The following is a 14712-nucleotide window of genomic DNA, read 5'->3' as shown; positions in this document are numbered from 1 at the left end:
GAGACTGCTCCCATTACTCTGGGTCTGGGAGGGCTAGCTGAGAAATCAAGGATGAAGCTCCTTTTTGTAGCTGCCTTTGCACTATTTGTGCTCTCTACATTTGACCAGGCTGATTCTTCAGCTTATGACAAAATAGTCGCCCACAGTCGCATTAGGGCAAGAAAAGAAGGGTAAGCTCATCAATATTTTTCATTTTGATTATTTTGGAGTGTATGTGTGTGTGTGTGTGTGTGTGTGTGTGTGTGTGTGTGTGTGTGTTGTTGCATTTTATTTTATTTTACATGTAATTCTATTGAACCTTAAGCAAAAGGATCAGTGTTTCTTATTATATCTATTCTATTTTTGTATGAAATGTTATATCGTTATGCATTCACAGTTGTATCACAGATAGCAGTTGTTTATTCATGACATATGTATTGAAATGTTGTTGAATAACATCACATTTCACTTCAGAAAAGCTGTAAACCAGCAGGGTTATCATTATGACAAACTAATCTCATATCCAGGAGGCATAGATGTCATTATTCACATTTGACTGGTCTCAGAAGCAGCAGGGGTGGTTGCTAAGTAATTATTCACTCTTAGAAATCTGTTGTCTTTCCCAGCAGGGCTGTTTGTTTCGTAATAATTTACATGTGAATAATATCATAGTTTCCACAGAATCTTACTCAAGTGTTTTACCTGTTGATTGATCCTTCGTTCCCTTTTCATTCTCAACTCTCACCAGACCCAATGTCTGCGCACTCCAGCAAGTCATTGGGACCAAGAAGAAGTACTTCAGCACTTGTCGTAATTGGTACCAAGGGGCCATCTGTGGAAAAAAAGCGTAAGTGATCTTTCATGTTTCAAACAGAACATGTTGTTTCTCCTGTTTAAAGATGAACATTACAAGCAAATCCAATGGCTAAAATGTTCTTGATATTTAAGCATTTCTCTCAATATCTGCTTCTTCTTCTACTGCTTATTCTTTAAGGGTTTTCATGGAAACTTTGATGTTTCCATAGAGACAGACATCTGTTATTTTACTTTGAATTAAACTACAGCTTAAAATGAAAAACACATTCATGAACACAGCCCTAAGATCTTTGTATTGAAGACTGTCCCATTAGATCCTATAAACTGTAAGTTAGGGTTTTCATAACTTAAGTAGCCTGGTCGTTGTTGGATGCCACTGTGGTGAACCACTGGTTCCAGGATGTGATGTGGCTGCAAAATGCTTGACTGTATTCATGAATGGAAAAGCGTTCAGCTCAATCATCCTAGACAATCTCTTTTTCTGTTATTGTTCCAGCTCTCTCAGCACTTTTGAGTTTAAACATGGATCGAAGCCATGCCCATTTTACAGTCTCTCTCACTCTCCCTCTCATACACATACAGTACACACACACTTTCGAAGCTTGCATTATGACTAGCACTCTAAATAGCCTTAGTTATTCATAATGAATACACACTGCTTACTGAACTTGGCAAATTATGTTGGAAACAGCCAAAGAATTCTATCTATTTGAATGGAAGTCTGAATGGGACTATGGAATCAATCAAAACATAGCTGGGCCAAAAGTTGAATCCACACTATACTGATAAAAAAAAGTCTTCTGAAAGTATGACTTATTGAATAACTAGTGGTTTCCACTTTGAGTTACACAGATATTTCTTTAAAGGAGAGCTGGAGGCAAAATATCCTTATTTGTTGATAGAGTTTACTTAGATTAGTTAATTAAAGATAAATTGATCTTGTTTTTTAAATTAAATGTCAATAAAATTGGTCTCAGATTTAGATATTAATCAATTATGTTGAAGGGCAATTTAATTTAAACAGATTAGGAATATTTGATCATATTACCCTCCCCAACCAAAACTATGACCCTCCCACCATTCCTCCCACCCTGTCTTCCACAAACTCCCAGCAGTTCACAATCATAATAACAAAAACATTTTGTGTATTTCATAATCATTATTTCAGTTAGCATTGATTTTATTTTATATGAATCAAAGCTGATTTAAATTTAGCCTATTGCCACAAATGACCATATACATTGTTTGTCCATGTCCATATGAGTGTACCACTACCAGATATAATTCACCATCATGTTAACAATTATAAAAACATGGTTAAGGTTGTGTAGCGGTTACAGTTTTGTTAGGTTAAAAAAACTAACTACTCTGTTAGGTTTGGGGAAAGATTGTGTTTCGGGCTAAAATAAGTACTTCCATCAGGACCCTTATTGTTATGGTTACAATAATAAACATATTCTTAATGTTGACATAATTACTACAGCCACTAGAGGTCACCTAACACTAAAACCTAACTATGCCTTGTAATAAGCTGTCGGACAACCATACCACTAGGACTAGGAGGTTTATTCTAAATGGTATTAAAATATAAATGTCACCCATGGAGGTTTAATCCAACAAATGGGATTCTTTTTTTCTGTTTCCAGACCAGCTCTGTCTCCAAGAAAGTTTTGCACAACCAAACTTCCCAACTGCTCATTAGTAATGGGTTGACTTGAATGAAAGCCAAATGCACCATATATTATGTCTGACAAACTTATCTTGATTTTTCGTGAAACAGTTCTTTTATAGAGATGCTGACAAGTCAAAAGTTTCCAGCTTCATGGCCAAACACAATCTCTTTGTGTGGGAAAGCAATGTAGCGAGGGTTTTGCTGACGCTGCCCCAATGAGGCTTGTGTGATCTCATCCCAGTCCCTCCAACTCCATTCAACTTTTACTCTACAGCTGTTAAAGAGTTTCAGTAAGCCATGACCCAGAGGCCTTGGTCTTAACCTGTCTGAGATATCAGCAGTGGATAAAGGCTATGAACAACTCGCCACAGTAAAGTGCTTGAAATCATGTGTCCCAAGGTCTTGATGTTTAGTCATTAATTGCCGTCAACCATCCACATAGGATATTTTTGTTTGTGGTACATCTGTGCCATGTTCATCACTTGCAGTTGTGAACAGCCATTATATCCATGTACATAAATACTTGTATTTCAATCTCAAACAAAAAACTAAATTAAACATTCTGAAATGTTAGAAATGCTGGGTAACTAATTACAATTACATCATGTGTAGCAGTTAGTATGTCAGATCATTTGTCTGTAATCGTGCTGACAAAGTGCCTATCGTCCATCTTTTACTATAAATGGCGCACATATACAGAGCACTCCCACTGTTCAGATTTCACAGGGAAAGTGCTGATAAAGAGAAACTGCTAAAATCAGAAAATTGAACAAACAGAGCGTCTATCTTCCCTCTGCTGAATTTAGTAAAACACTGATTCAATCAATCCAACCATATGTTGTTCACTCACATACACAATCAAATGTAATTCTACTTGTTACATTGTTGATCATGTCATTTGAAAGTGAAAAATTTGTGAAACATGAGAACTTGGTAAGATTTTTACTATTTGTCATGATTATTTTAATCATGTTGAGCAGAGGAATTAGTGAAGAGGCAGCTTTCCTCTTGGAGTTTTCCAACAATAAAAGCTGGGCAGTCTATAGTTATGAACTCCCCAGTCAACCCTGGACACATGTGGTATTGTTTATCTGTAATAGGTACATCTGCGGTGTTCTTTATGTCTTGTGGGTTTTTTATTGTTGCATTCCCATTAGTTATTTGAAGTGAAATGTACATCTCCAAATGTCTGGTTTTCCAAAAGCTGGAAATAATGCTATGGTTCCAACATGTTCAAACCTGCTGACGTAAGGGGTATAGGCATGTTTATATCTAGCAGCTGCACTTTGAATTTTACTGTCCCCCTCAGGCTATGGTGTCCAGCCCTGTTTAAGAGAAGAAGAGACACTGCTTCTCCCATGTTTGTCAAACAGCAAATAAACATTTCTCATTTGTATCTAAATTATCTAAACAGAAATCACAATGATTATTCTCTAGATTATAAAAGTCTGTTTTAAAAAAAAGATGTAAAATCGCTGGTGACAATTGAATAATGCTGTTTTTCAGATTAGCTCAACTGTTTCCATACAGATATTCACAACCTTTAAATGTTCCTTGTGTTAACCAAAATTTCCTTTAAGTCAACTCTAATTATACTGTAGTTTTTCATGGCCAAATTCTAAATGTTTCTCTGGTTAACCAAATGCCAACTACAGTCCAAATTAATTATTTAGCCTCAAAGAGGAGGTCTTGGTAATATAAATCTACTACTGTAATGGTAGCATAATCCTCGAGGCACCCTTTCCATTAGGTTTTGGCTGAAGCTGCTGGATCACATGGACTGTTTGGGTAATAAAGGAGATAATGAGCAACATCTGGAAACACTGAATACACAAGACCAATGCCAAATGATGATTCAGCTCAAAACATGGCAGCCATAAAAAATACAAATTTCTTACACCGCTAGGTTGAAGGTAAACAGTATTTCAAAAAAAATGTGCTTCTTCTTTGAGGTGATTCCATGGTATGTGATCTGTTTGTTTTGCCTCCAGGACTGTGCTGTATGAGTGCTGCCCAGGGTACATGAAGCTGGAGGGCATGCGTGGTTGCCCTGCAGGTACAGTGTGTTAAGTGCTACAGTGTAGTCATAAAGGTTAGATGAGGCCATATCCACCAACTGTAGAACAGCTGTGTGCTATACTTGAAATCAGACCAAGTAAACTATTAGAGGATGCTGTTGCATATTGTCAACACATGTAGAGTCTTTGTTTTCATGTCCCAAATGTTTCTCAATTCTATTTTCAGAAAGACAGGCTGACATCTATTAATGCTTATTGTACATTTCTTGCTTAGTGGCTCCAATTGACCATGTGTACGGCACCTTGGGTCTGGTGAAGGCCACCTCAACCCAAAAATACTCTGATATTTCTAAGCTGAGGCCTGAGATTGAGGGATCTGGATCCTATACCTTCTTTGCCCCAAGCAATGATGCCTGGGAGAGTTTGGATGAGGTGAGTCAAAAACAAGACAAAAGCAGCAGACCCTCTCTGTCTGTGAGGTTTTAACATCACATTTTCTCACCTAACAGACAGTGAGGAGTGCACTGGTCAGCAATGTCAACATTGAACTGTACAACGCTCTGCATTATCACATGGTCAACAAACGCCTCTTAACCAAAGATTTGAGGAATGGAATGACAGTCACCTCCATGTACAATGACCTTGGTCTCCATATTAACCATTACCCCAATGGGGTGAGTATTGTCAATCACTATCATTCAAGCAGTCCCTCTGTAGTTGTATTTAAAACACTTTTCAGTTTTATAACATTATAACAAGTGTAAGTTATGTGCAGGTGGTGACTGTGAACTGCGCCAGGGTTATCTATGGCAACCAGGTTGCTACCAATGGAGTTGTGCATGTCATTGACCGTGTCATCAGTGCTGTTGGAAACACCATCCAGGATGTGATTGAGGTTGATGATGACCTGACAACTCTGAGTGTGAGTACACACAGTGCACACAGGGGTAGACAAGATAATGTAAACGCCTCAAGGACAAGAAAGCACTGATGCAAAGGTGCATTATTTTGGATGGCACTGGGGTTTGTTCCAGGAGTTTTCACTGCAATGTAAAATGGGACAAAGAAGACAAATCATTTGTTTCCTTTACTGCTTCATTTAAGACATATTGTGCACATTTGTAAACATATAGCAGTAAATATGCCAGAGTTATTTGTCATCTGTAGCATCTGTTGCAGGAATAAATAGGGAACTGAGGAACACATGCAAGTTTAGTACTTTTAAACTCAATAATTTCAGAGGATTATTATATCTAGCTCTGGCAAATGTTGAATGTTGAAGTTCACTAAACACAATCCTCTGATGAAATCACCTTTTAGGATGTGGCTCAAAATGCTGGGCTGTTGGACAAGCTGGGTCAGCCAGGACATTACACTCTCTTTGCCCCCACTAACGATGCCTTTGAGAAGTTAGGCAGCGACGTGTTGGAGAGACTTCAGGGCGACAAGGAGGTCCTCAAAGGTAACCCAGATTTTTATTCTCAGAGGTCTGTTGCAGCTCCTCAATGTTCAAATGATCACTCAAGGCCATTTAAAACATTGCAGTGGAGACTGAGGGTTTATATTAACTGGAGAAAACTAGGACCATATTTATATTTAATGATAAATGTACAGGAACTGAAATGCAGTGGCTCCCTGGCGGCATGTTTGCCAGACTAAGTCACCCATGAGGTGATTTTTTTCACGTTTAAATTCAAACCAGCTGAAGCCACAGTGAATCTGGAGCTTACATAAATTTGGCAAGCTGTACATAACAAAGTTGTGTCGAAGAATAATAAAAAGAAGTCTCTAGTTTCAAGTAATGCATGACATTGTGGGTGGAAAGTGCAACACATCGTTTTACACTTGCGTAGTGTTTTCTCTTTTTTTTTAACTTAAATTGTATATTTTGTGAGAAGGTCAGGATCAATATACTATAGCCACATTTACAAGAATTATACCACTATAATCATCAATCAGGACAGGTTAAAGCTTTCAAATATACTGTTACCGTGAGCTCTTGAAAAATAGTAGGAAAGAAAAAAGTGAAGAATTTCAACATTTTTAACTTTAGCTTGTTTTGCGTGAACACTAAGAGGCAGGAAACAGCTGCTTCATTGAGCAAGCTGGTCAAATTGGCAATGGTCCAAAACTTTTTATTAGCCCACAGCTTGGCCTATGATGTGAGATCAGACCATTTCACGCAAAGTTAAACAGAACTGTGAAGAAATCACAAGTCTTCTCACTGAAGGGCCCAAGGGATCCAAAGGGTCTTCAGGTTCCCAGGGTGTTATCCTCAGCTGTAGTGTAACATGAGAAGTAACATAAAACAGCCCATGCAACCAACTGACCTACCCAGTATTCAAATAAACATCTAATTAATCTGTACACCTAAACTGCACATAAATTTTAAACTTAACCTTGCTCTTTCAGCTCTTCTGAACTTCCACCTATTGGACTCACTCCAGTGCTCTGAAGCCATATTAGCTGGCAGCTCTTATGAGACTCTGGAGGGCAACAACATTGAAATCGGCTGTGATGGCGAAAGTTTAACTGTCAACGGTGTCAAGATGGTGCTCAAGAAGGACATTGTTACCACCAATGGTGTCATCCATCTTATTGACCAAGTCCTCATGCCAGACTCAGGTTAGAGTCCCATCTCCTCTCTTCTTCTTGTTCAATTGTACCCGGTTTACTACATGAATAATTGTTCCAGGTGTGTCCACATGTTTTCCTGTAAACCATATTTTAATGGTGTTGGAATTTACTGTGCCCTTTAAGCTAAGCAGGTGATGGAACTGATGGGCAGCTCCCAGTCAACATTTGGTGACATGGTGTCTGAGCTCGGTCTTTCTGCTTCCATGAGAGCAGATGCTGAATACACTTTGCTGGCTCCCCTAAACATAGCCTTCAATGGTGAGTCACACATTATTCAGCATTCATGCATGTCTCTGTTTTTTCCTCTCAGTAAGAGGCTAAATATGCACCCTGGCTGCTCCACACTAACACTGACTCATAAGCAAATAGATAGGTACATATAAGGAGCTTCAGCGAAATAATGGATTTATTTGGACACTGCAGAAACTTTATGCCATGTAAGACCAAATACCCACCCCACTCGCCCAAAAAATATTCCTGGACTTCACCCGTGGGGAGTAGAATGTTTCCTTTCTGTGGCCATTCAGTTTTAAATGGGTGTAAGGGATGTACAAGGCAGCAACAGTTGGATGTAATTCTTGCATTCAAACTTTAAATTCCTCCACGTATATTAACCAACAAATCATGAGAAATTATTTGTAGGTTACTGTATATGGTCTACCTAAAGAACTGAGCAGTAAATCAAGTCACTGATAGAAGATATGGCTTTGCTAGAAGATAGTATTGTAGCTGCTGTTCTCAAGACACTGGATAAAATGATAGGAATAATGCAATTTGTGTCACTATAACCAATACCGTACAATATATGTAAATTTACAATGTTGGTGGTATGTTTAATTTTTAATGGGATATATTAAACAATTTCTTTCCTGTATAGATGAAGTGATGTCCATGGATCAGAGATTGCTTAGAATTATCCTTGAGAACCACATCTTGAAGAGTAAGATTGTCCTGGGACAGTTGTACAATGGTCAACGGCTGGAGACCATTGGAGGAAAACTTCTGAGGGTCTTCATCTATCGCACAGTGCGTCCTACTCTCTGAAGTTGTGCCCAAAAATTGTGGCTGGGTGCCAGTATGCACACACTACATACATTATCGCTGTCATCTGACCATCAATCCTTATATCTTTGAGACATAACATTAATCCCCTTGCCTTTAACTTGTGGATTATTTCTGCAGGCTGTGTGCATTGAGAATTCCTGTCTTATAAGAGGCAGTAAAGAAGGAAGCAATGGGGCCCTTCATCTCATGCGGACATTGTTGAAACCAGCGGAAAAAACTATGTTTGAGATTCTGACAGAAAATGGAGGGTTCAAGTAAGTACAGAGCAATGTTAGTGAAAATGGACTGTGGTATTAAAATGCAGCATAAGACCCAAACCACATCTTTTTGTATCTTTTCATTAAACCCACATGGCATATATGGGAGTGAGAAAGTGCTGTTGTTGCAGTATGTCTGCCCTCAGTGGTTTTTGTAACAGCTAAGTTACTGCTTTCTTCACTGTGCTGCAGGATCTATTTGTCTCTGATGGAAGCTGCTGGCTTGACTGACCTGCTGAAACAGGAGGGAGACTTTACTCTGTTTGCCCCAAGTGATAAGGCTTTCACTGGTCTGAGTGACAGGGATTTTGCTTTATTGAAGAGTAGGTCTCCCAAACTTCCTTCATTTTTAAATGTGTTTCAAGGATTTATGTGGCTGGTTGAAAATCACACAAAATAAATTAATAATTTTTGTGTTTGCCATTCTTTGTTTTAGGTGACGTAAATGCTCTCAGAACTATCCTTCTGTATCACATCAATAATGGTATCTTCATTGGTGGTGGTCTGGAGACCGGGGTGACTAACCTCCTCAAGTCTCTCCAGGGCAGTAACCTCAAAGTGATGTTTGTAAGTATTTAGTGCAGCAAGACTGAAAATCTTTTGTCTTAAGTCAGTAAACTTTATGGCTTTGGACAATTCAAGCATTATATTTTTTGTTGTCTTTAAGTATAAAGGTATACAACAATGTATTGTAAATAGTCAGTGAAATAATTTTGTCAATCATTATTTTCTGATAAAGTCTCATCCTAAATTTTGAAACTCAGTGACCTCAGCAAGCTAATAAAATTATTTGCTGTAGAGTAGAGTTCAGTCCTCATATTTTAAAATGCAGGTTCATTCAAGCCCCTCATTTTATGGTTTTGTTATCTATAATTGTTTTAACTGTCTCCCTCAGGCAAACAACACTATGCTTGTGAACTCTGTCCAAGTGCCTGAATCTGATATCATGGCCACAAATGGGGTCATTCACTTCGTAAACCAAGTTTTGTATCCAGGAGGTATAATTTTCATCCATTCAACTTTGTTAATATTCCTTTGCTTTTATAAATATGTCAGGAGGTGCATTCTTAACTGTTTTAATAACTACTATAGAAGCCAAATTATGGTTAACGCCCTGTACTTTCCTCCAGATATCCCTGTTGGAAGCCAGGATCTCCTGATGTTGTTGAAGAGGCTCATCTCTTATATGCAAATCAAGGTGTCATAAAAAAAAAAAGTTATTAAAGCTGCAGGGCATATAAAGGGCAGGGTCTATTTTTTTGCCCCAGACAGTACTTATGCAAGTCAACATAGAGCACAAAACAAGTACCCACTTAAACCATCTCCTAATCTACTAACACATGTTTACTTTTCTTTTACAGTACATTTCAGGATTCAGATATCAGGAAATTCCCCTTACATTTATGAGTAAGTGGCAATAGTACAATATAAATTTTTGTTCTTATTTTATTTTTTGCCATGCAGCATTTTTAATTTTCAAAGAGGCATTCTGTACTATCATTAATGGCTTTATATCTCCTGTTGTTATTAGAGAGGATCATCACTCGCGTCATCCAGGAAGGTACAGTAATGATGACAGAGTATCATCATCATGTGATTCCTAATCAGTAAAGTCTTACAGATTATATTTGGTCAACAAAACAGTTGCATGCATAAAATTGCTGAAAAAATAGGGAGGTTCCAGGCTGTTGAGTTGAAACACATACAGATCAATCACCAGCACCACTTTTTGCTAATCCATATAATTTCACATACACATGCAAGTACATGCACATGCAGGGTTTGACAGCTGAAGTAGCAATAATCAGACTCCTCTCTGCTTCTGCCTAATCCTAGTAACAGTCAGCAATAAAAATGAATAAAAACTGAAAAAAATGATTTTCACATTTGAAATAATAATAAACACTAAACATAAAAAAACAATAAAACATAACATAGTCAAAACAGTTCTGCAAAAATAATATTTGGAATTTAGATATTCAATGATTAGATTATGAATCACATTTTTGTCATAGCAACCTTTCTGATCCAGTGAAAGGTCCATTTGTTATGTGACCATTTGCATACAAATGGGAAATTCTCTGTATCGAGGGGCAATGCTGTGCCAGCTGTAATTGCAATCTAGTGAAACATACCTTCGTTGCTTTTATAGGTCCTGAAGTGACCAAAGTGACAAGGGTCATCCCAGCAGAACCCTCCATCACCAAAGTTACAAGGGTCATTGAAAGTCAACCCTCCGTGACCAAGGTTACCAGGGTTATTGAGAGTCAACCCACCATCACCAAAGTCACCAGGGTTGTTTCAGGTGAATGTTTCTTGAATCAGTATGTCAATAGCTTTCAATCATTTAACATCTTATGAACTCGTAAATGTTGCTGTTTCCAGGTCCTCAGTACTCAGTCAGCACTGGCACCAGCAACATCAACCTGGAAGGTCAGTGAAATTCAGATTTGAATAGAGACATTTATGGACATCAGCATATTGGATATTAAATACTACATTATTGTCACATATTATTATTATACAATATATAAAACAGATATTATTACTTCATATTCAACCTCGGTTAAAATCACACCAGGTCGAGTAATCTATTACAGGTAATCCTGCTTATTGAAATGGGAAATTTATTTGAAAACAAGATGAGTGGATGGGTGAGTTAATAGACTTAAAACAAATATTATGTAAATTTCATAAACTCACAGTTGTTTAAACAACATGTACAATATGAATGTTATTATTGGTATACAGTGTTAAGGCTCAAATAAACAGAATATAACCTGATTGATCTTTAAGGAAGTACAGTCCAGTGCATATCTGTACATAATATTCCAGTTTGACTTTAAAAATGTTTTCTTTTTCCAACAGGAGCTGACGTTTCAGAGATCGAAGGGAACCCTAATTTTGATGCTGATAGACTTACCCATCTCATCAAAGGTAAGTTTTATCTGTTGGGACACCTCAGTGAGTAATTCATAAATGATATGTGACTTATCTGTTTGTTTGCCTTTATAGAAGGCACTTCAAGAAGAACACCCCCCCGAAGAAATTTAGGTAAAAAATAAAAATAAAGAGTAAAGAGAATAAAATAATTTAAAAAAAATCCTGCATTTTTATTAAATGCAGTGAAGCCTGTGAGCTGGTTCAAGCAGTCAACTTGAGTTTGCTGCTACTCTTACATGGTATACTCTCTCCCTGTGACCCCTATGACTGTACTTAAATGAGTTATTTGGCATTTTGGGAAATACACCTAGACTACTTTCTTGCTGAATTAGATGAGAGGATCAATACCTCTCTCTAGACTCTATGGTAAATATGAATAGCCAGCAGCTTTAGTACAAAGACTGCAACTACATCTAGAGCTCACTGATCAACACATTGTATTTTGTTTGTTTAATCCACACATGTAAAATGTTTTAGAAACCACATTGTTTTTTTGGGGTTTTTTTGTTTTTGTTTTTTTGTTTTTTGTTATTTCAGCTTTGGTATGGATTAAACAACGAAGATATAATATGTTAACCAATAAGCTTTAGAGGTTTGGTGGATTTTGTCATCTTTAGAAAGCAAAAGGCATATTTCCCAAAATGTCAAACTGCTCTTTCAAGCCAGCTGTGGGCTGCTCACTCTTTTGCTGCCATTCTTGCCACCGCAATGCTCACCCGCAAGCTATGCTGACTCTTGGTGCTAATGCTACTGCTGTTCATATAGCATTTTATGAGCCCAACCACCACCTCAGCATCTACCTGTAGGCTCTGAGTTTATACGCTCCTCATTGAGGGGGGAGGTTATAATCATCGCTCCCCACTTCCTGTTGTGCTTAGTGTTTCTTTGTGGGGAATGATGAGATCAGAGCCTAGATGCTAAACTTCAACGCAGTACATATTCTACATTTACAGTAATATATTCCACCTGAGTTAGCTGACTGACATGCATTTTGTGGTCCTGTTTTTTACCAGCTGGCAGGAGGAGGGGAAGAGACTGAGCGTGGACGGATAAGAATATCAACGCTGTAAAGGCAAAGAGAGATACCAAACTCAGAGATTGAGACTTGTTTTTCAATACAGGGGAAACACTTAAAATGTCAGTGATTTCAAATATACTGTAACAGGTATAGCTGACAAAAATAAAGCTATTCTCATAAACAATTTAATGGTGCTTTGAATGTATATCTAACTTGAGTGTGCAATGGCTGAAAAGAGTCTTTTGTTCAAATGAACTTTTGGCATGACTTTAAAAACAAAGAGCAAGTCAGGGTAGCAATAAAATCTTTTAAATCCAAGCCATTAGGGTAGCAATAAAACATTTTTTTAAACATTCTAAACTTCTCTATGACTTTGCTAGAGGTGAAGGTCAAAGCAAGAATATTTTACGAGCTGTTCAGGAAGATTTATAAATCTCAGCATGATAAAGATTGAAAAAAATTGCTTATGTGTTTCCAGACTTTAACTGTTGCATTATTTTAATTTCTATGGCTGAAAGTTGTATAAGGTTTCATGTAAATTTTGTCTGTGCTTGTATCATTTGGAGCTATGTATCCAATTACAGGTCTTATCCTTTTTCTCATTATTTTCCAAACATTTTCAAATAAAGTGCTTTCTTTGATATAAATATGCCAGTTTGAAAAGGGCATCTTAAGAGATTGTGGTTTGGAGTCATTTCTCATGTCCTTGTAAGGCTTTTAAATAGTCAACATTGGTTCAGAAAAGAGAGACAGAGAATATCAAATATCAAGTAAATATTATGTGTGCATTTTGTATTTCCAAGTACAAGGTCTTTAAATCAGGCTCAATTTCTTTTTCTTTTTTGGTCATGAGGGAGCTCAGCAGCCCACATAATACAGTATATAAAATTTACAAAAAATAATAATATTCATATATTATTACAAATAATAATTCATTTTAACCTCAATATCAGTAATTAGGATTTAATTAGTTATCATAAAATGAGCAATGAATGCACGACAATATGTTGTTTATCAGAGGTATAAATAAATTCTAATTTATATTTAAGTTGGTGTTTGTAATGATACAACCATTTGAAATATTTGCCTTGATGTTGCAGGAACATTGTGTGAGCTGTTGTGTGCAGACATTTGGGTCAGGCCCAGTTCTTCTATTGTTTGGCTCATATGCAAGTCATTGCAATTTATAGCCTCTTGGATGGAATACACTGAGTAAAAATCTGAGCAACTGCCAAGATACAAACAAAAACACAGCAAAATGTAAAAAGCAATGTTTTGTTTATCTGTAATTTCACATGAAAAAAATATTCACAGCATTCAGCAACAGGCTTTATTGAGCCAGGCAGCTGGTTTACCACTGCTGGAAGTGATGAAGTCATCATACTAATTATGATTGTCTTGCCATTTATATTCTGCTTCATTCAGTAATATTTCAAATGACATCTTAAGCAAAGCATTTTGTCTGTTAATCCTATCAGTGGCCTGTGGAAAATCAAAGTAATAACTTGCATGCCAATCAAAGATGTATAAAAATATGTGGCTTTCGTACACAGCAAAACCAACAGATATTCTCTATGTATGAAAAAAAACAGATCACAATCTTTAAATCCTAACATGTTCACATCCATACTCTAGTCTGTGGTTGTTTCAACAAGTAATGTACTGTGAAAAGCTTGCTTGCTTTACACCATACCACTGTGGTCACTTTACGTATCACTGATTAAAAGCTGTATGGCTGACATTCTTCTTACTGAATGCATTTCTTAACAACAGAAAGTACAAAAGCTGCTCAGTTTGGTGTTTTGTCAATATATATAAATCTGCATGCCATGTCTTTCTTACATCTTGATAAAAATAAATAGCATTGCATGTTACTGATGTTGCGAGGAAAGGTATCATATCTACAGTGAGGATTTGATAAGTTTGTGTTCATTCTGGGGGGATCTATCTTTTCCTGTGTAATTAGGATCATGTTGCTACATGTACATACATAGCAAAGATTTACTCTTAGCTACATACATACTGAATGGCATAATGAAGATATCAGTGATATTAAGTTTGTAAAGCTGGAGGTGGACTAGGAATCAAATCTCTATATAAATTGGATCATTAGTAGTTTGTTTTTAATATTTTCTTCTTCACTAATATCCCTGAGGAATTGTGTTTATGTTTAGACTGTATTAGTCACTGTTGCATTAGTATACCAGCAGAAAGTAAGTGAGCAAACTGCTACAGTAACATGCAAATCTTGCTATAGAGAGAGTCAGTATTCTGCAGTCAGACACACAGCAGGTAATATTTTATACA

General features: G+C 37.0%; 1 protein-coding gene across 3 annotated transcripts; it reads left to right on the top strand.

The window, feature by feature from the left end:
• postnb (periostin, osteoblast specific factor b) lies at window positions 1–13079 on the top strand. Of its 3 annotated transcripts, XM_018665281.2 has the most exons (22): window positions 1–170; window positions 728–826; window positions 4459–4523; window positions 4760–4917; window positions 4995–5159; window positions 5261–5407; window positions 5806–5947; window positions 6898–7110; window positions 7246–7380; window positions 8000–8148; window positions 8305–8441; window positions 8637–8767; window positions 8881–9011; window positions 9340–9442; window positions 9575–9642; window positions 9806–9851; window positions 9976–10005; window positions 10597–10749; window positions 10830–10877; window positions 11313–11381; window positions 11460–11498; window positions 12401–13079. In XM_018665281.2, the coding sequence occupies exons 1-22, from the start codon at window positions 52–54 to the stop codon at window positions 12424–12426; spliced, it is 2373 nt and encodes a 790-aa protein (XP_018520797.1). In that variant the 5' UTR covers window positions 1–51; the 3' UTR covers window positions 12427–13079. The 3 variants fall into 3 exon arrangements, with proteins under 3 accessions (XP_018520797.1, XP_018520798.1, XP_018520799.1); XM_018665282.2 differs by lacking the exon at window positions 9976–10005; XM_018665283.2 differs by lacking the exon at window positions 11460–11498.
• The last annotated feature ends 1633 nt before the right edge of the window (window positions 13080–14712 follow it).

This window comes from Lates calcarifer, linkage group LG21 (assembly GCF_001640805.2).
Source record: "Lates calcarifer isolate ASB-BC8 linkage group LG21, TLL_Latcal_v3, whole genome shotgun sequence".
In the NCBI taxonomy this organism is placed as follows: domain Eukaryota; kingdom Metazoa; phylum Chordata; class Actinopteri; family Centropomidae; genus Lates; species Lates calcarifer.
The sequence above is the reverse complement of the archived record's forward strand: the minus strand, read 5'-3'. Positions and strand labels throughout refer to the sequence as shown.

Excerpts from the sequence above, each read along its gene's own strand:
- postnb (XM_018665281.2), top strand. The coding sequence starts at position 52 with ATGAAGCTCCTTTTTGTAGCTGCCTTTGCACTATTTGTGCTCTCTACA. Across the intron at positions 7,381-7,999 it reads CCTAAACATAGCCTTCAATG|ATGAAGTGATGTCCATGGAT; the intron begins GTGAGTCACACA and ends TTTCCTGTATAG. Across the intron at positions 10,006-10,596 it reads CACTCGCGTCATCCAGGAAG|GTCCTGAAGTGACCAAAGTG; the intron begins GTACAGTAATGA and ends TTGCTTTTATAG.